Genomic DNA, 22,668 nt, shown 5'->3' on the forward strand with positions numbered 1-22,668 from the left:
CTTAATTACTTAAAATACAATACATTCTTCAGTGACAAAAATTTGCATGTTTATTTGCTTACAATTGTATAATCTATATGTAGTGTGTAGGAAGAGGGTTTTTTTGTGGTAAAGTGGAAAGAACCTTTTGTAAAAGCTGATAGAATTAATTATATTCAATTTGACATTATCCCCCAAGAACAGACAACTGCAAAGACAGTTATAGAGAGTTTAATCAACCAGTTGAAAAATCAGAAATGCAACCATGTTTTCCATTTTAATGTTTAAGTCACTAAAATTTTTTCATAAACAATGGGCAAACAACGTAAGTGTAAAAGTAAATTTTACTGTGACTAAATTTTACTGTGAACTTTTAGTAACTAAATGGTCATGCACTCAGCTGACTCTGTATCAACAATTGTTATTGGAAAAACTCAGAATTTCCTACAAGAATCAACACAGAGAATCACTTCCCCCATTTCAACTCCATCCAGTCCTGTATATCTACATCATAGACAGGCACTCAGTTGTTAACAATAAACTATACTTTCAGGGGTATTTGTAAATAAAACAATATTAGGAAATCTTCATATACATATACTTAATATTTCCTTCATTCTAACATGTGTAAATGTTGGAAATCATGTTGGGAAACAAAATTCTCTTAAGAGTTGTTTTCATAATGACTCCCAATTCTGTAGTCCTTAATATTTTCAAAATGCTATGAAAATATATGGTCATTATTCTACATCATAACATTTTGTATGTTACTGATATTTACTCCTCACCTATGGATGAGAAAGATCAGATAGAAGAGTCATGGCAATTTCCCTAAAGGAACATAATCAGGGTGTGTGACTTCAGGAAAATCTAGATTGCAACCTTACCCACTAGGTTTTCAAACTCAGAATCATTTTTTGTTGTGGAGGAGAGGGCTGCTCTGTGCATCTAGGATGTTTAGCAGCATCCCTGAATTCTATCCACTAGGTGCCAGTAGCACCTCCTCACCAGCTGTAACAACAAACAATGTATCTAGATATTTCTAAATATCCCCTGAGGTGCAAAAGTGCCCCACTGAGAACCATTGGGCTAGAGAAAAAATGATTGCAAAAACAACCAAATAGGTGAATATATATTTATACTGTATCCTATAGGATTTTATATCCTATATATAAAAATTTCATTCTTTATGGAGTGAATATGATTGTTCTATAGCTTTCTTTAAAGTTTACATTCTCTCTATTAGAATAAACCTGTTGATTCCTAAATATATTTTAATGGCACATATTTTTTTTTTTTTTAGAGAAGGAACTATCTCCACATAATTACATTGCAAATTATTAACAGCTCATCTTTTTTTTTTTTTAAGCTAGCAAATGACCTTTGTCTCAAATTTTGAGTAACACTATTTGAAATTTTAAGTAACACTATTTGAGTTAATAAAGTGCTATCTGATCTTCTACACTCACATTATTTCTGTGAGGTAGGTAGTGTTTAGTGTTATGTTCCATCATTAGAGGAGATTAAGGATAAAATCAAGGTGATACAATTTGTCAGTGGCAAAATAAAAATCGAACAACTTTTCCCTCCTGTTAGGATTGTTGTGATTGAAAATAATTAAGAACATTAGATTATTTAATTTACATGATAATATAGTAACATTTTACCTCTATTTGATTTTACCCAAAGATTTAGATAAAGTAAGTAATTTTTAATAATTAATAACATCACTTGGATTTCTTACGCATTCTATGTGGCACTCGTATATAAAGTAAAATATAAATAGTTCCTACTATCACAAAGGTATACTTTGTTAAAAGAAAATGGACAAGAATGGAAGTACTATATCTCTCATTAACAATACATTGCAAAACCTCTTCACAGTAAGATAAGAGAAAAAAATTATTTAAATAACCTGATTTTGATTTTCAAAATTGAAGAATTCTACACACTTGTGCATTTAGAATTATTAAATAAATAACAATAGTTCAAATCACACTCACATAAAACAAATAAGACTGTATTTTCCTATTCATTAAAAAATTATAGCTTTACAAAGTTTGATGTATGCTTATAAATATATTAATTAAAAAATAACATCTATACATATATGAAATCTATGAATACATTGTAAATTTAAATATCATATATATCTCTTTGCTTTAGATAAATGCTACTCCCTATTTTTTATTGCTTAATGTTTTCAATTGGCAACCTCTAAATATACAGAGCATGCTTACCTAAATATCAGAAAATAAGTAAAATAAAATATTTTAATGTACCTAAATTTTCTGAAATTACTATTTTAAAACATTATAAAGCTAAAAAAAATCCTAAACATCTAATGTGGGTACTGTAGGAAAAAAAGTTATTGTTAAAAGCTTTACCAAACTCTTAGCTAGAAACATAGCAAAATAAAAATTAAAAAAATAACATTGAACTTTGAGACTGCTACTTGAAATTTTAAAACATGAAACAAAGCATATATTTAATATTTCCAATATATTAAAGAAAAATAGTAGTGTTAGCCTATGTAATTTAGATCTCTAACTAGATGAATATAGAATTCAAGATTTCTAAGTATATATACCATTAAATTTAATTAATTGCAAAGTAGTTGACATTCAAAAATTTAACTTAATAGCATTCAATGTCATCATCTAACTCTAATCATGTAAACATTCTTGGATCATCAAATCCATGAGTACCCATGTTGAAAGTAATTTAGTCAGTATCAGGCTCATGGGTGTTTATAATTCATAGGCTGGGGCTTAGTGAACCAGGATATTGGTTAGCATGATTCAAATGGGGTGTCTTAAGATATATATATGCAAGCCCAAGACAATAAACAGGAAATTAGAAAGGTAAGCAAAGGTAACGTGCACAATAAAATCAAAGTTGATGGGTCAGAAACAAGGAATGCAGATAAGAATGAGAGTCTGAGAAAAGTAATACAAGCAGCCAGTGGCCAGGAACTCTAGATAACAAGCAAAAGGCACAAGAATAGACACACAGAACCAAGAACTTGATCATTGGGCCTATGCTCTGTCCCAAACAGGACAGTTCTTGATTATCACCTTCCTGAGCCAGAATTGGTTCCAAGGCTAATATGTGCCCTGGGCTGATAGGGGTCGATGAGAAACAAAGATATACATAAAACAGACCTGTCACCTCATTGCTCCTTAAGACTAGAGTATGTAGTAGTACTGAGAAAAGCTCTATTTAACATTCATTATGATTTTGACAAACCCCAAAATTTACATGCTAGCACCAAAGGCATGGAAAATATTTTTAAGAATGCCTGAATTTAAGAATATGCTTTTGACCATCAAGTATGCGTGTACGTATTAGCTTTTCAACACATATGCAGTCATAAGTTCCATAGCTTTCACATCTACAACTTTATGGTAAAAAACCAGAAGTAAATGTTGATGTGGAAATACTTAACTCCAGAGTAGCACTGATTAATGAGTGCAGTTAAGTGAAAAAAATCAGGACTTTGAAAGTCAGGGCTTTAACAAAAATGTATCCCCCGAAAGTACCCCCCAAAACACTTACGATAGAACAAAAAAAATCTAAACCTGATCCAATTGTCTTAGAAAACATATAAAACTGGCACACTGTGTAAGATTATCTAGCATCACAGCTGCTTCACAAATGAGTCCCATCGATCTTGCCACTTTGATCTGTGAAGTTCAATTCAATGTGGTTGAAAGCAGGATTATCAGTTCCACCGTCTTCTATCGGATGGGATTTATAGCTTAAAACGTGTTTCTTCTAAAAGAAAATGTTAACATGGTGATTACAAAAAAATATATATTCATTCAGGCACTTCTAAATAATTGTTACTACTGCTTTTCTTTCACTAAATCAGCTTTGTAGTCTATGGAGGGAGAGATGTACAACAAAAATAAATCATCAAACAGGGCGAATACCTTCCTCGTCCATCAGAGTTCAAAAGTCTGAAGACCAACTAGTAGTCTATCGAGGTGATAAAAGCAGTCTTACTAATTTGAGGAAAAAGAAAGCTAACTTACTTTCTTAAAAATGTCAAAATTGGATAAAACATCCTCTTTGGTCAATAGAAATCTGTGGTCTATGTTTTGTTTTCTTCCTCCTGAAAAACATATAAATTATTTACATTGTTAAAAAGAGAACTAGAACCACCCAGGGACAGTCCATCATACAGGCATTTAACTTGTACACATTCAACTCTATGTGCTCATAAAACTCAAAGAGAATGTGAATCTTCTAAATAGTGCTGGAGACTTAGCCCACTATTTCCCTTCCTTCATTCAGTCTCACATTCTACAAGGCTCTCACTATGATAAACCTGAGTTCAGTGTTTAAAAATAAATGCAAACCAACTAGAGTCATCTGGCCCAATGCTGGTAGGAAAACTGGTTCAAAAGCATTCTTCATGATCTACCAATAAAACATCAAACCATATGCCTCTGTTTCAGATGGTAGAGTTGCCTTTCCCCAATTTGGTGGCCATGAATGTAGATGTGCGAGAAGAAATGCAAGAAATTATGAATTGTTGAATAAATTATTTAAATGAAAATCAATATGGTGATTGGTGTTTGATCCAATTCCTCTTACCTAATGTTTTGCTTTATAAAAAATGTTCTTTGGTTTGGTGTTTTATTTGTGGATCAAAGAGGATGCTTTCAAAACCGTGTGGTTCTCAAACTACCTCTACCCAAATCACCTAGGAGATGTACTAGCAGGTCCCTGGACTCCAACCTGGATTAACCCAGTTAGAACCTTGGGGGTGGGGCCACTGAATCTTGAATTTTACCAAATTTCCAAACTGATTATTATGTCCTCTAATGTTTGAGAACCACAAGTTTAGTAAAAAATACTAGACTTAATTATGGGAGCCTATGCTGTCCTAGAGATAGGATCAACTGTAAATTAATTGACTCAACATTGTTGAATGCCTACATGTGCTAGAGACCCTACTAGGTGTTCTAGAGGAAGAGATGAATAAAACAGTCACTGCACTCACAGTCTAACTAGCTCACAGTCTACTTAGGGAATTATTTACCCTACTTTTCTGATGAAGAGCTACACGCATGGTGCACAGTACATGGTTAGGTAAAGCTGAAATGCCCACCAAGTCTGTCTGGCCTGAATTCTTAGATTCTTAGTATCCTATGGTAGATTTTAAAATATATTTCCCAAGGAGTGCCAGGATTTTACATTTCCAGATTTTTTTCCAATGTGCTCACTGCTGCTGTGGAGTGGGAGTAAGTCATTTATGAAATTCATAAAATTGAAGTGTTTTTTATCACTGCATGCCTGCTCACCTAGAAAAAGCATTACTTTTTAAAACACAATATATGGTTGTATATGGTTATCAGAATCAAAGCATTTAAGGGGGAAAAAAAGGAGTACTCTAATAGCCCATTCTTAAAGAAAAACAAAAAATGGGTGAATAAGGACCAACGGTCAAATAGTACAAGAAGATTGGTTAGGAGTATTCCAGATCTGAACAATTGGGTTACTGGTGAGAAAAGTTTAAAATCTTCCTTAAAATATATCACAATAGATAAGAGAATAAACCTACTATGCTGGTCATTTTATTTATGAGAAAAAGCACTATCCTTTTTGAAAAGAAAGAGAATAGTTTAAAACAACTGAGAGGTAACAAATAGCTACAGACTTTATTATAAATGTATAATAAATATAATTAATATAATGATGGATATAATTATATTATCACCAGTAATTATTAACATAATTCATTAATTATAAATACAAGTGTCAGAAGTTTGAAAGACAGTGCTGTCCAGGTGCCAAAACACAATGATTGATAGCTGGATTCCTTAAAGTGTCACAGTGCTGATAGCTTTGTAGCATAAGGCACACCAAGATATCACACATACTTGGACAAAGTGTAAGACTTCTAACTAGTTATTACCCATCTGAGAAAGAGGACAGTGGAAATGCCTCCTCCTAGTTTGGTTCCTACGGATGTCCACGTGGGAGGGAATGTACAAAATTAGAGAGCCCAACACTTTTCACAAACTCCACACTACTACCCTGATCTGAGCCACTGGGACCGCTCACCTGGATTCCTGCAATAGCCTTCTACCTGCCCTCCTTCCCTTATAGACTATTCTCAAGATGGGCTCAGAGTGCTCCTTTGAGAATTATTGGAAAAGTAATTGAAAAAGTATCCCATGTAGTAGACCTAAAAGACACAAAGATGGAAAATTGGAGAGAAAAGATAAGAAAATTAGAACGGTCTAAAAACTCAAACATTTGACTAATAGGAGTTTCCAGAAAGAGAAAATTAGAAAATGGCAGGAAATCACAAAAGAAATAATGCAGGAAAATGCCCTCAAACTGAAGGACCTGGGCCTTCAGATTCATAGGACCCCAATGAGGGCCTAGGACAAAGCAGCCACTGTGAAATGGGTCACGTGCGAAGGTCAACAGGTAGCATGCATTCCCATTCTCAACAGCAACATGGTAAGCTAGAAGAGCTGGTGCAGTGTCATGACGCAAGAGCATGAATTGTTGGCAAAAAGTTCAGGTCATGTAACTTTTTCACGCAGCCTTTTCAGCACTTCCAAATAGTAATCTTGGTTAACTGTTTGTCCAGGTGGTACACATTCATAATGATTGGACCCTCTGGTAGCGAAAAAGGTTAGGCACATTGTTGCAATAAGTTTGATACCTTAATTGTTAGACCTCATAGAGGTAAATACAGCAATAGTAGTGTTTATAGTTACCTGTTGGTAGACTGATAAGCATTCCCACGAATAATGTTACCAAGGTTCCAAGAGCGCTGAAGTATAGATAGGAAATAGAATACCAGTTATCCATCAGTGGAGTCCTAAGAGAGAGCAGAAGCAGAACCATAAGATTTCATGTAATGCTACTAGCAACTAAGAGTATGTGTCAATAATCCTCATGGCAGTGTCAAAATACAATACTTAATAATGTTTTAAATGGCATAATCTGCTATCCTAATTTTTTCTTATTGGATCAGGTCAAGGTCTTAACCTTGACCATATACTATAATACTAAATGTCCATGTGTATTCCTTCAAGTCTGCTTTATGTGCCATGCATGGTTCTTGTCATTGGAAAGTCTACCATAAACAAGGTAGATAAGACTCCTGCCCTCATAAAGTTTACATTCTAATGGGGAGAGAAATACAATAAACAAGTAAACTAATAAATATAATAATTTCCACTGATGGAAAGTGCTATACGGAAAATAAAGCAAGGTAGTGTGGCATTAACAGGGTGGAAAGAAGGAACTACACTCTAATATGGAGTCAGGGAAAGCCTGTGTGAAGAAGGGACATTTACCTGAGATCGGAATAAGAAAAGTTCTTACCAAAGCGTCCTAGAGAGAAGTAAACACCAGCTGACCAAAGCACAGTGCACAAGTACTGGGAACTTAAAAAATAAAAACTCAATCTGGGTCACTGACACCCAGAAGCTAGGCAACCAAAGGGTATCTTACTTCATCTTCAGCTGTGTTGTTCCCTCCTCTTGTACACTAGCGATACTGAACTACGACATTGAATTACATATGGTTTCCTACGGTGCCATCTGGCTTTGGGCCTTCATGCCTTTGCATACGTTGCTTTTCCATTTCGCAATCTACATTCCTCCTTCCTTTTGTCCCTCTGCCCAACCTTGATCACCTGATGAACTCCTGCTCATGTAATACTCCTCTAAGAAGGTTTCCTTGACTCCACCCAGGAATAATTAGGCTCTTCCTCCTCCTGGCTCCCAGGATGGCCTATGAATACCACTTATCACAAAAAATTGTTTATTTTCTTGTCTAACTTTCCTCCTGGTCATTTTCTGTGACCAGGAATGATTTTCCAGACCTCTCTCTCTAGCCAAACTCTGCATTCTTCAAGTAGTACTACGTCTCTCGTGCTAACCTGCACTCCATCTTTGTTTATATTCATTCTATTAACAATTATGTATCAAGTATTTATTAGCTATTTACCATGTGCTAGTTATTATACTTATCGTGTTTATTGAGTTAATTGTTTTGTGTATATTGACACATTCTCTCCAGCTAAATTATAATTTCCTGTAAGGCAGGAACCACAGAGAATGGGAGGGGAAGACTTTCCATGAGTATTGTATAAACAGCCAGCCCAGGACTGAGTACGGAGTTCATGCTCAAAAGCTCTTGTTTATTAGCTATTTTATAAATAAGCTAACATATAAAAGTGATTATTATGGTACCAGGCACACGGTAAACCTCAGCTAATCTATTTGTTTCAGGAATCCAAATAACAATTTTGTCTTAGATTCTTAAATTAAAAGAGACATTTACACAATCAGGACAAATGCTGAGTAAAACTGTGAAACAAGCACATCCTGAATTCTGCCCATTTGCTCTTCCATTAATCTTTTCTCCCCTTCTGACTCTCCCTAATGACTTCCTGACATTCGTGTTAGTGCTTTCATGCTTGTCCAGACTGCTCCCTGCATTTCCTTACCCCTCTCCCCATAGCAGCGCACCTAGTCAAACCTCCCCCAAATATGCTCCAGGGTCTAGAACGACTTTTCTCTCTCCCCATACAGCGTTTACCAGCCTTGAATCCCCACCAGCAAGCATTCTCATAGTTGAAATCCCTGCAGGACATGAACCACTAATAATAATTGTCACATTTCTTCTCTCAGGAGTGTGTCCATTTTAAGAGGGAGGTACTATGTCTTGACCCAAAGGGAATGATTCTCTAATGGTTTCATTCTAGGCAAGCTGGAACCGGGGCAATACTTTGGGGACAGTGGCCTTATTTTGCATTCCTTGGACATAACTATGGCGTTTATGCTTTAAGGCCCGACATTTATACAGTTGACTCTCGAACAACATGGGTAATGGGGCGCCAACCCCACCCCCCGCACAGTACAAAATCTGCATGTAACTTTTGATTCCCCCAAAACTTTACTAATAGCCTACTGTTGACCCGAGGCCTTAACAATAACATAAACAATTGATGAACACATATTTCGTATGTTACATATATTATATACTGTATCTTACAATAAAGTAAACTAGCGAAAAGAAGATGTTATTAAGAAAATCAAAGGAAAAGAAACTATATTTACAGTACTGTACATATTCATTGAAAAAAATCCATATGAGTGGACCCACACAGTTCAAACTAGAGTTGTTCAAACTTATACCCACTAAAGAAAGCCTTGCTCTTACATCCACTATACAATTAAACACTCATCTACCAACAGGTCTATATCATTTCATGAAATCAGACATCAGTATTGAAAAGCTCCAAAGTGTACTACTGCATACTGAAAACTCTAGCAGAAAGATCACAGGTACAACTCATTGCTTGTTCTCTAAAGATTTGGAATCTTTAAAATTAAACAAATAGCAATTTCCAACATATTTAGATAATTGCAGCTTTTAGTTAGTAAGGCTATGCAAGCAATGTTTCTTTTATAACTGAGCTTTTCATTTTGTTAGGTTGGTACAAAAATAATTGCGGTTTAAAAGGTTAAAAATAATTGCAAAAACCGCAATTACTTTTGCACCAACCTAATAAAAGTTTTTGAGTTGACAAAGACAAGTTTTCATTCGACTAGAACTGGTGTTTGGTAGCATTTACCCATAATGGAATTTTGTTATTGTTGTTACCATTGAAGTCTTCTCTGGATCTGTAGGTGAGGCAGAAGTTTCTATTGAAGTTAAGAAAATATGCCATTTTTTGCTATTTCTAAACCAAATATTATAGCCAGAAAGCCACATGGACTTTGCTCATTTCAGAATTAGGTAAAATCACAGGGCTGCAGGTAAGACAAAAATTAACTAGGGTTCTCTACCTGTCGTACACATATTTTTAAATATGACATCATAAAGCTTAATACCTTTCAGCACTGTGTCCTTGAAAAGCACTGGTAGAAAACGGCACTTCTGTGGTTGACATCCAATCTGTCCCATTGTGTGTGGTATTACAGCCGTAAGTTTCAAGGCTTAGTGGCATACTTCTCTCAGGAAGCAGAGGATAAATTTGAGCTCCAATTCCAACCCAGAAAGAAATGACAAATCCAGCCAGCACACCAGTAAGTGCTCCCTGCAAAACAAGAGTGTTTTTAAAAGGAAAATAACACAGCTTGCTTTGAGATGGAAATTAACATTAGAAGGTCAGAATCAACATGGTCTAAGCCAAATTTATCAGCTTCCCTCCTAAAACTATTGCCCTTCGAAAGACCCTGCCTCTTGTCAAGGGCAGCATGGACCCCTGCTCCCTCAGCCCAGAGCCATGGGGACTCTGTAATCCCATCCCCTTTTTCATATCCCTATCTAGCCAATCACCAATTCCTGCCCATCTTTCTTTTCACATGTCTCATACTTCCATCCCTTCTACTCTGTTTGATGGCCAGCCCTCTGTTCTGGCCTCGTCATCTCTTCACACCCAAATAACTACAATGCTCCTGTAGTTGACTCCAGACCAATTGTTCCCTCTATTTGTATTTAATCTGTGAACAGATGGCATGTCATATGAGCAACAGACTACGAAGAAGAAAGCACACACAGAGTTTATTCCTATACTTAACAACATACATGACTGTAACTGTGCTGCAGAGTAATTAGGGCGAAAATAGCAAGCAGTTTTCACAAGTGACGGCAACAATGCATACAACCAAACCAAATATTTCCAAAGATAAATGGAGACATCCTCTCTGAAGATATTTGGCTTCCCAATCTGTGGAAGACTTACTTGGGTCCCCTGCTTGTGCTTTTTACCAGTGATTCAGGTGCTCTGCCAGCCCTTGAATGATATAAGCTCTAATTCCAAATGATGAGGACAAAAGCAAAGCAAAACACAAAAAAGGAGCTGTGAAGCCTCTTCCTCTGTGGTGGAATTTCCCCCCTTTCTCTAAGAATAATGATCAGATAGCGATAGCGGAGCTTGTCCCTTGGGCTCCACATAGAGAGGAGGGGGACAATATCTGCAGTAAGGGGGAAACATAAGCAAAATCATGGGGTAGAAACAAACAAACAAACAAACAAACAAACAGCGTGTTGGTGGAAGAATGAGAAGGCTACTGAATAGATCAGAGGATTTATATTGGGAACAAAGACTGTGAGCTCTTTCCTTAAGCTGTGAGCCCCTGAAAGCAGAATTAGGTTTCCTTAATTTTGAGGCCCCAGCACTTAGCATCGCGCTGGGCATATTGTAAGCACACGACAAATACTTTTGAACATTATGAGGTTGGAATAGTAGGGTGACCAGCTGTTGACAGGCCAGATTTGCTTAGCCTTAGCACTGTACATGACTTGGTCAAGGGTACATAAAATTACAAAACCCACGAGGGCAGAAATGTTCAGTGCGCTCTACTCCCAGGATAGTTCTAGGCCTGTGAATATTCACTGAACGAATGAATGATTGAATGCGAGGCAGGGAAGGAAGGAAGAAAAGAGGGAGGATAAAAAGCAAAGGAAGGAAAGGATGGAAGGAGAGAAAGAAGGAGGGAGAGAGGGAAGGAGAGAGTGAGAAAAGCAGGAAGTCCACTCCAAGGTAAGGGTAGATATTCCCCTAGTGAAAAATGTGGATATAGTAAAAAGAGGTACTTCCCCTTTTATAAAAATAGTAATCTTACTTCCCTGAAAAAGTGCATGTTGGACCTAGTCATCTACAGTTGTTCTGGAGGCAACTCATGGTGGAAATAAATGTCAAAAACCAAAAGTCAGTCTTTTTAAAATTTTTCATGCACTCAACAAATCACTATGCATTTCATAATACAAAGAGTCAAATCAAAGCTTTAACATTCTGAGGTAGGCACAAACTACTCTCTCATTATAATCAATTTCTACCAAACTAGCTTTTTGTATGATACTTCATTGAGAATTATTATTTTTTAATGTTTATTGGGGTGACAATTGTTAGTAAAGTTACATAGTTTCAGGTGTACAGTTCTGTATTACATCATCTATAAATCACGCTGTGTGTTCACCACCCAGAGTCAGTTCTCTTTCCACCACCATATATTAGATCCTTTTTACCCTTATTAGTAATAATAATGACATAAAGCCCATATTAGTATTTGCCTTACTAATTCTTAATGCATTATGAGGAAAATGGAATCCTATATGTAAAGTCATAGCTCTATGGTTATTCTACATTTGTCTGAAAAAACCATATACGTTAGCAGTTTTTCCTAAACTTCATCTTATAGCAGGCCTGAACCAATGGACTTTCTTCTGACTTTCAGAGAAATAATTTCAATTTCATTTATTCCAAACAAAATTTAGTTCTTTGAAATACAGATATATCTTTGTAGAAGAACAGAGATATGCCCTCTTTTGGATACTATTCCCAACTATCATCACCCCTTTAGGGCTAGAACCATGTTGTTGGAGATATAGCTTTAAATATGAAGAGCAGAAACTTTCTAGCCAAATTGGTGAGTTCTCATTGCTACTCTTTGCTGTATTCTGGATATTCACAGGTATCCTCAGTTCTATTGCCCTTAAATCTCTCAAATATGAGGCTGGCAATCTCCTTCTTTAAATGCTAATGATTAATTTTCAAGAAGGGCACAAAGATAAATGCACAAGAAATGTTGCCCTTTAGCTATATTGTGAATATTTGAAATAGCACTATATTGTTCCGACAGTTTCTATTTAGCTTCACACATGCAGGGTCCCAGTGCATAGTACTTCATTGTACACCCCAGCCAAGTCGATATGAGTAATTTAAGTCATTGAGACAAGTCACTAATGACAGATATCATAGGAACTATATCTTTACAAGTGAGGAAAAAAAAATGGTACAGCTGTTACTGTATTTGAGAAAGCAAGCTTTATACATATTCATTCTTTGTACTTACAATTGAGTTGGCGAAGGGAACCAAAATGCCCAAAGTAAACAAGCCCAGAAGTGGTCCACCGACCATGCCAAATATGCTGAGTGCTGCCTACGAAAATGGTAAAAAGTCAGCAATTAGGAATGTCGAATCCAAAGTTAAAGTGTTTCCAATTAATTTCATTAGGATGAGGATTTAATGTCTCTGGCCTCCTCCTGAAAAACATGGCAGTCTTGTCACTGGTGAAGAGATCGTTAGAACTTGGAAGTTTTTGCTTCTTAGTCTCAAGTATCTATATGATCTTTCAGCTATCCTTAAGAAGGGCAGTAAAATGTAAGGAAGCTGGAACATCATGAGACAATGGGAGCACCTACATGAATGCTTAAGTCAAGAGTGATTACCACTCTTCCGGGCCTTGTTCTCGCAGAAGTTGATAATCAATCACATCATTCTTTTGTGCTTTGATAGTCTCAACACCTCCTCCTCGGCAGGTACTTCCTCCACTGAAGTCTTGAACCCTCTACATCACCCATGAGGGTTGGAATCAACTTCTTCCAAACTCCTGTCAATGTTGATATTTTGACCTCTTCCCATGAATCACAAATGTTTTTAATGGCAAAACGAATGGTGAATCCTTTCCAGAAGGTTTTCCATTTACTTTGCTCAGATCCACCCAAGAAATCACTATCTATGGTATTTATCACCTTACAAAATGTATTTCTTCAATAGTAAGATTAGAAAGTCAAAATTACTCCTTGATTAATGGGCTGTAGAATGAATGTTGTATTGGCAGGCAGGAAAACATTAATCTTGTAAATCTCCATCAGAGGTCTGGGGTGACCAGGTGCATTGTCAGTAGTAGTAATATTTTGAAAGCGATCTCTTTCTCTGAGCAGTGGTCTCATCTCAACAGTGGGATTAAAATATGCAGTAAATCATGTTGTAAATGTATATGCTGTCATCCAGGCTTTGCTGCTCCATTTATATAGCACAGGCAGAGTAGATTTAGCATAATTCTTAAGACCCTTAGGATTTTGGGAATAGTAAGTGAGTATTAGCTTCAACTTAGTCACCAGCTACATTTTCCTCTAACAAGAGAGTCAGCTTGTCCTTGGAAGCTTTGAAGCCAGGCACTGACTTCTCCTCTCTAGCTATCTATCATTTCTATTATATTGTCATCTCTTTCCAATATAAGGCTGTTTCAGCTACCCTAAGAATCTCTTGGTTAGTGTAGCCACCTTCAACACATAGCTAGACTTCTGGAAAACTTGCTGCAGCTTCTACATCAGCACTTGTTGCTTCTCATAACTTTCATGCTTTGGAGAAGGCTTCTTTCCTTAAGCCTCATAAACTAACCTCTGCTAGCTTCAAACTTTTTTCTGCAGCTTCCTCACCTCTCTCAGCCTTCATAAAAGTGAAGAGAGTTAGGGCCTTTCTATGGATTAGGCTTTGGCTTAAGGAATGTTGTAGCTGGTTTGATTTTTCTCCAGACCACTAAAAATCTTCTCCATATCAGCATATCATGTGTTCAGTGGAGTAGCACTTTTAATTATCTTCAAGAATTTTTCCTGTGCATTCACAACTCAGCTAACTGGGGCAAGAGGCCCAGTTTTTGGCTTATCTCGGCTTTCCATATGCCTTCCTCACTAAAATTAATAATATCTAGGTTTTGATTTAAAGTTAGAGATGTGCAACTCTTCCTTTCACTTGAACACTTAGAGGACACTGCATTGTTATTAAGGGGCCTAATTTCAATATTGTTGTGTCTCAGGGAATAGGGCAGCCTGAGTAGAGGGAAAAAGATGAAGGAGCGACTGGTCAGTGGAACAGTCAGAACACACGCTTTTATTGATTACGTTTGCCATATTACATGGGCACAATTTGTGGCGCCCCAAAACAAAATAGTAATATCAACAGTCACTGATCACAGATCACCATAACAAATATAATAATGGAAAAGTTTTAAATATTGAAAGAATTACCAAAATGTGACAGAGACATGAAATGAGCAAATGCTGTTGGAAAAAATGCTGCTGATAGACTTGCTTGAATTAAAATCATACAAAATGTATGTTTTCTGACCACATTGAAATGAAATGAAATCAATAGCAGAAAGATAACATAAAAATCTCCAAACACTTGGAAACTAAATAACATACTTTTAAATAAGCCATCGGTCAAAATGACATCTCAAAGAAAACTTGAAAATACAAATTAAAAAGGAAATACAAAAAGTTGTGGGACACATCTAAACCATTGCTGAGAGTAAACTTTTTAGCAATAAGTGTACACATTATAAAAAAGGAAAACTCTCAAATCAGTAATCTAGGCTTCTAGTTCAAGCAGAACAAAATAAACCCAAGGCAATCAGAAGGAAGAAAATAATAAAGAGCAAAAGTCAATGGTTGAAAATAAACAAACAAAAAGCCTCAGAAAATCAATGAAATAAGGTGCTAGTTCTTTGACAATATCAATGAAATTAACATAACCTCTAGCAAGACGAGAGAGAGACAGAGACAGAGAGACAGAGAGAGAGAGAGACAGAGACAGAGACAGAGAGAGACAGAGACAGAGAAGACAAAATTACCAATATTAGAAATGAAACAGGGGCTATCACTATAGACCCTGCAGACAAAAAAAGGATAATAAGGGAATGAATAATTCTCCACACATGAATTTGGCAACTTAGATGAAACAGACTAATTCCTTGAAAACACAAACTACCACAATTCATCCATTATGAAACATAATTTGAATATCTCTATGACTATTAAGGAAATTGAATTCATAATTTTAAAGCACCACAAAATGAAATCTCCAGGTTTAGATGGTTTCACTAGAGAATTCTACCAAATATTTAAAGAATAATTAACACCAAGTTTACACAATCTCTTCCAGAAAATAGGAGAGACTTTTCCCAATTTATATTATAAAGTGAGTATGACTCTGATACCAAAATCAGACAGACAGTGGAAACACACATGCACACACATAACCCACAAAAACAAAAAAGCAAAAAATCCCTACAGATGAATATTTTTCATAAATATAAATACAATAATCCTTAACAAAGCATTAGAAAATAGAATTCAGCAATATAGAAAAATAGCTATATTCCATGACCAAGTGAAGTTGATTCCAGGTAGGCAAGGCTGGTTCAACACTTGAAAATCAATCAATATAAGCTACCATATCAACAGGCTAAAGAAGAAAATCATATGATTAGATTAATTGATGCATAAAAAGTATTTGCCAAATTCAACACTCATTCATAATAAAAACTCTCAGAAAAATAGAAATAGAGGAGAGTTTCCCGAACTTAGTGAAGTGCATGAACCAAACACCTATAGCTAACATTGTACTTAAGAGTGAAAGACTGAATGCTTTCTCCATCAGATTGGGAAACAGGGTAAGGATTACACTCTCACCACTCTTATTCAACATGATGTGGAAGCCAAAGCCAGTGCAATAAGAAAATAAGAGGTATAGAAACAGATTGGAAAGAAAAAATAAAACTGTGCCTATTTGAAGATAACATGATTATGTATGTGGAAAATCCCAAGAACTAATAGGTAAATTCAGCAAGATCACAGGATATAAGATAAATACAGAAAAATCAATTGTATTTCTATATATTACTGCACACATGGGCATGGGCATCAACATTAAAAATACAATACCATTTACAATCACTCAAAAATTAAATGCTTAGGTGTAAATCAAACTAAATATACACAGGACTAGTATAATGAAAATTGCACAACGGTGATGGAAAAAATCAGAGAATATAAATAAATGGACAGATCTACTATAGATTAAAAGTTTCAGCATAGTAAAGATACAATTTCTCCAAACTGATACACAGGTTTAATCGTAATCCTATCAAATTTTAGAAAGATTTTTAGATATGGAGATTATTCTAAACTTCATATAGGGAGGGAAAGGAACTAGAATGTCTAAACAATTTTGAAATATAAGAATAAAGTAGAAAAACTCAGTCTTCCTGAATTCAAGACTTATTATAAAACTATGGTAATCAAGACTACGGTATTACCAAAGGATAGACACATCGATCAATGGAGTAGAATATAGAATCCAGAAATAGTCCACATAAATATGCCCAAATGATTTTTGACAAAAGGTGCAAAGTCAATTCAATGGAAGAAAGATAGCCTTTTCAACAAGTGGTACTGGAGCAATCTGATATCCATGAGGGAGAGGAGGGAAGAATGTCAACCTAAGTCTCACACTTTACACAAAAATTAACTCTAAATGGATCACAGACATAATTATAAAATGTAAAATTCTGAAACTTTTAGAAAAGAAACATAAGAGAAAATCTTCAAGAGCTGGGGCAAGGCAAAGAGTTCTTAGACTTGACATCAAAAGCGTGATCCATAAGAAAACAACTTAATAAATTGGATTTATTCAAAATAAAAATAACTTTTGCTCTGTAAAAGACCCTGTCAACAGGGTGAAAAGATAAGTTACAAAGTGAAAAATATATTTGTAAACCACATGTCTGACAAAGAGCTCTTATCTAGAACATATAGAAAACACTCAAAACTCAACAGTAAAAATAACAAACAATTCAATGAGAACATGAGCAAAAGATAAGCGATATTCTATGAAAGAAGGTATACAGTTGGTAAATGACTGAAAAAAATGTTTAACATCATCAGCCATTAGGGAAATGCAAATTAATACCACAATGAGATATCACTACACACCTGTCTGAATGGCCAAAATAAAAACTAGAGATATTACTAAATGCTGGAAAGGATGTTAAGAAACTGGACCATTCATACATGTTAATGGTATAAAAATGGTGCAGTCACTCTGGAAAATAGTTTACCAGGTTTCTTTAAAGGTAAAAATGCAACCGCCACTCAGCAATTACACTCTTGGGCATTTATTCCGGAGAAATGAAGACTTAAGTTCACACAAAAACCCATACATGAATGCTTATAGTAGATTTATTCATAGTAGCACAAAACTGGAAACAACCCAAATGTCCCTTCAACAAGTGAGTGGTTAAAAAAAAAACTGTAGCACATCCATACCAAAGAATACTATGCAACAATAAAGAGGAACCAACTGTCAATACACACAACAACCTGGATGAATTCCAGAGAATTATGCCGAGTGAAAAAAGCCAATCTCAAAAAATTATGTACTATATGATTCCAGTTATATAACATTCTTGACATGACAAAATTATAGAACTGGAGAACAAATTAGTGATTGCCATAGGTTAAGGAGGAAGTCAGGGCAGGAGAGAAGTGGGTGTGGCTATAAAAGGGCGATATGAGGGATTCTTGTGGTGATGGAAATGTTCCATCTCTTGTCAATATCCTGGTTGCAATGGTGTACTATTCTTTTGTGAGATGTTATTGAGGGAAACCAGGTAACAAGTATATTAGATCTCTGTATTACTATTTCTTACAATTGCATGTAAGTTTATAGTTATCTCAAAATAGAAAGTTAAAGCAAAGTTTTAAGAATTTAGTCCTCTGTTCCTTGCTATGTCTATGTGTAGATATATATAAAGAGAAGTCTGGAAAGATGGTCACATCAACATTAAACATGAAAAGAAGAATTTAGTGATTATGACTCAAAGTTTTGAGGGTCAACTCTTACCTGTAACAAACCTCCCATTAGCGATGCCAGTGCAGCCATTCCAATACACAGGACTCCAAACAGCACACCTAAATGGGTGACATAAAAGCCAGCGTAAAGTCTAGATCCAGAGGATTAGAATTCTCAATAGAATAAGCTACCACACCTTGGATTCAAAGTGAATAACATGACTGTGGTAAAGAATGACCATGTACGTCAGAGCCAGCAAAAGAGGAGGGGGAGGGGTGTTTTCCTACAGGATCAGCAACGTGTAAAGAGGTAAGAAAACCCTGATATTGTGTCCAAGGATTAATTACAACATCAGGTTATATAAGAATCCCTAGAATTAACTCTAAGGATTTTAATGCGAAGAACTATTGTTATTCATCTAATTCTCCATCAACATTTTTTTTATAAAGGAAGGCTCAGGTCTCTGTTTTCCGTTTGGGAAAAATAGGACACAATTCAGCTCTGCTCTGCACAACATTGGTGGGGGAGGAGAGTAATAAACATGGGGAATTAGAGTCTTCTGACTGTAAGTGTTCATTTCTCCTGGAAAGTGTCAATCCCCACCAGGATATGGTCTCGGACCATTAGCCCTCTCATAATCTCCATCAACAGACCCAACCTTTCCTGTTAAACTAGAAAAGAAAGGCAGCTTCAAGACGAGTGCTTCTACTAAATTGTTTCCCCCAAAGTTGTTTATAGAAATTCCCAAGCCACCACTGGTGGTCGGATTATGGGACTTTTTTATTTTAATATTTTTTTGGTCTTTTGGCTTTCAGTATTTTCCAGATTTTCCCCAAGTACATGTTTTATTGTTTAAGTGATAGGAAAACTCCCCCTGACACACACCAATTTTATTTTTAACGGCTTTCATTCAGCGAAAATCACAAGTCAGTCAATAAAATTAGTGCATTCATTAGATTAGTATGTTATTCCTATATTACTTACACTAACCCTCACATCTTTGTTAAGTATATTAAGTAAATAATCTTATTGCATCTAAATGGAAAATCTTACATTAATTCTTTGCAAAGAGCTCTTATTGCAATAATTTTTTATGCCTCTGAATCCTAAAGTAAATAATATTTCCAACATATTTAATTTGATTCTTCTCCATTTGATAGCTCATGAACTGTCCTCATAGTGGATTCTGATATTCAAAGCCATTGGAAACACATTCAAAGCATCTGCTGTGTTATTCTCTGTGATATCCTTACTGTAAATATCTTGAGATAATAATTTAATATAAATCTCTCTATTAATCATCATCAGCATCATTCTTTGAGCACCAGCTACTGCCTCTTGTTTTATATGCATTATCTCTAATCCGCATAGTATCCCTGCAAGGTAATTATTATTTTTTCCTATTTTCCATATAAAGAATCAGAGGCTCAAATGGGTTGTTTGCTCAAGCCTAACAGTGAGTAGTACACTGATGAAGCAAGATTGGGTTTAACTGGTTTCAAAAGCTTCTATTCATTCCACTAAACCACCCCCTTTCAATAACCTCGCAATGAGCCAGTCTAAACACTCTTCAGGAAATATTGTATCATTCTGAAATTATGCTCGAGGATTAAAACTGGGTACATGATAAAATGATGCAATGCTGTTTAAATTTAGGGGACACTGAAGAATACGGGAATAAATTGAGTACTTATTCCAGGCAATAGTCATGACAATTATATACAGAATTATGGCTCAAAACAGAGTACCTTTACAATTTCTTTGAAAGTCTATGAGTGTTACTCTGCTGAGGTTTAGAACCGTTAGCCCTCTCATAAAGTTTTGTTGGTCGTTCATTCCAAAACATGTATACCCAAGATGTCAAAATAAAGAAGGAAGTACATTAGGCAGATGTCTTTGAGACAGATATTACATTTGGGACACTTGGGAACGAGAGGTCTTTAAACCTTTTGTTCAAGCTGATATTTAACCCCTAATCATGTTCTATAATCTAAGAACAGAAGTTGAGCTTTCCTTGCACAATTTTATAGACCATCTCCAGGACAGCGTACGTGTGCAGACAGAACAACCAATCAAGTCAGGTCAAAAATCATGATGCTCTGTTTCTTTATCTTCAGTTCATAACACACAGGCTATTACCTTAAACTGACAGCTAGCTCCTTCTCAGGTACTATAGAAAAAGTGTGGCTCTTGGTTCCAAACTAAGGATATTTCTTAAAATTGAGGTCTAAAGTTGAAAACGATTGAATTTTTTTCTGTGGTTAAGAATTTTAACAGATTTGGGTTAAGAAGAAGGCAGGAAAGGAAAACTAAGTAAGACACCTAGAAATTGTTCTTTGTGGTCCCTGACAATTAACTGTTTGACATGTCTCCCAGATCTTGATGGCAAAGTCACAGGCACACATATGTATATATATTTACACTCAGAGGTTCTTCCCCTGTGTCTTCCATGGGAAAGAATTGCTGGTATATCTAAAAATCATCTCCCAGAGCTAAAATGGAATTGTGAAAATGGAAACTTACTCAGTCCTTGGGAAATCCAAGAGAGAGACTTTTCTGAAAGTGATTTGAAGTGAGGTTTGACTAGATCTTCCAGAGTTACTGCTGCTAAGGCATTAATACTGGAGGACACTGTGCTGTAAGGGAAAGTAACATTTTTGTTATAATATTTGAATTTTAATCATACTTTAAGTTGGAAGGAAAAAGGGAAAAAACAAATTGTTAATTCTGAAATTTAACCAGATTTCTACTTCATTATTTTTAGTGATCTTCCGGGAAACTCTTATCCAAGTATGATTCAGGAAACATGCATAGGCTTAATAGAGAAAAAGGATAATTTAAGGTTGCTTCCATTTTGCAATTACTACTCAGTGTCTATGGAAAAAATCTACATAGATTATGTAGAATTTAAAAAATATATTTTATTAGTTTCATGCGTACAAAATACTGTAATAGTTAGACGTTTATCATTTATACCCCTCACAAAGTGGTAACCTCCTTCCCCCAATCTACTACCCTCTGACATTGCATACAGCCATTACATTTCTACTGTCTTCCTTATGCTGTATTCCATTTCTTGTGACCATATATATATATATATATATATATATATATATATATATATATACATGTATATAAAATTATAGTTGACATTCATTATTATTCAGCTTCAATATTATGCAGTATTATTATATCATGATTTCAAAACATATTTTTCTTCGTGCATAGAGAGGATTGCCATGAATCCTCACTAACATATGCCATAAATATCAGTAATACTAATTTCCTGGTTCCTCACTATCATATGCTGCACATGTTAAGAATTCTGTGGAGCAAACACAGAAAGAAAAGTGCAATGAATAAGTTCAAACACAAAACAAGATTCTTTGGTCAGTGTATATTATTCAGCATGTAAATAGGAGATTTTAATTCTAATTTTCCATTTGACCATGCTTTAGCCACATGTATATTTAAAACCAAGACTATGAGCACACGTTTTTGATCCTCAGTGAATGCTACCATCAACTGATTATCATCATTGTGACTCTACAGGGAGGTGACAGTTTATTAGATAGTAGGGACCAAGTTAAAAGTGGGATAACAGACTGCTAACCCATAGAGACAAGAGTTAGACCAACAGAGAGGATACCCAAGTAGGTTGCCTCCTTTGGAGCATCTGTGCCCCATGTCTAGAATTCAGCTTTATCCCCCCAAATATCCAATAACAAAAGAAAGATCTCAACAAGGAAACCATGTTATTAGAGTCAGAGTACATACCTTAATGTTCCACTGTAAGCACAGGCCACAAAAAGTCCAGGAAGTCCAGGATAATCTTGCAGAATGTCCAGTACCAAATACGGCATGAGCTAAAAAATTCCAAAATTTACTCCTGAGTGCTATTTGCGATCAAATAAAATTTATAATGCCTCATTTACCTTGTGTTCCACAATAAAGACAGGTAGCTATTCCACATAACTGAAACTTCTAAATATCTAAAATTAAACTCCTATTTTTTTTTTTAAGCTAGCAAATGACCTTTGTCTCAAATTTTGAGTAACACTATTTGAAATTTTAAGTAACACTATTTGAAATTTTAAGTAACACTATTTGAGTTAATAAAGTGCTATCTGATCTTCTACACTCACATTATTTCTGTGAGGTAGGTAGTGTTTAGTGTTATGTTCCATCATTAGAGGAGATTAAGGATAAAATCAAGGTGATACAATTTGTCAGTGGCAAAATAAAAATCGAACAACTTTTCCCTCCTGTTAGGATTGTTGTG

The 22,668-nt window shown here is 35.5% G+C and overlaps 1 protein-coding gene across 1 annotated transcript in view; it reads right to left on the bottom strand.

Annotated features, from left to right (window-relative positions):
* Nucleotides 1-2,436: 2,436 nt before the first annotated feature.
* The window catches only part of SLC5A8 (solute carrier family 5 member 8), a 46,973-nt gene continuing 26,741 nt past the window's right edge, over nucleotides 2,437-22,668 (bottom strand). Inside the window, exons 4-11 of the mRNA XM_074324926.1 lie at nucleotides 22,164-22,252; nucleotides 20,910-21,022; nucleotides 18,438-18,505; nucleotides 12,822-12,908; nucleotides 9,855-10,060; nucleotides 6,723-6,826; nucleotides 4,017-4,096; nucleotides 2,437-3,756 (exon numbers count right to left, since the gene is read on the bottom strand). Of these exons, the coding sequence (XP_074181027.1) occupies nucleotides 3,631-3,756; nucleotides 4,017-4,096; nucleotides 6,723-6,826; nucleotides 9,855-10,060; nucleotides 12,822-12,908; nucleotides 18,438-18,505; nucleotides 20,910-21,022; nucleotides 22,164-22,252 (873 nt within the window). The 3' untranslated portion in view covers nucleotides 2,437-3,630. The remainder of the gene's footprint in view (nucleotides 3,757-4,016; nucleotides 4,097-6,722; nucleotides 6,827-9,854; nucleotides 10,061-12,821; nucleotides 12,909-18,437; nucleotides 18,506-20,909; nucleotides 21,023-22,163; nucleotides 22,253-22,668) is intronic.

The sequence above is a fragment of the Rhinolophus sinicus genome, linkage group LG02 (genome assembly GCF_036562045.2).
Source record: "Rhinolophus sinicus isolate RSC01 linkage group LG02, ASM3656204v1, whole genome shotgun sequence".
Lineage (NCBI taxonomy): Eukaryota > Metazoa > Chordata > Mammalia > Chiroptera > Rhinolophidae > Rhinolophus > Rhinolophus sinicus.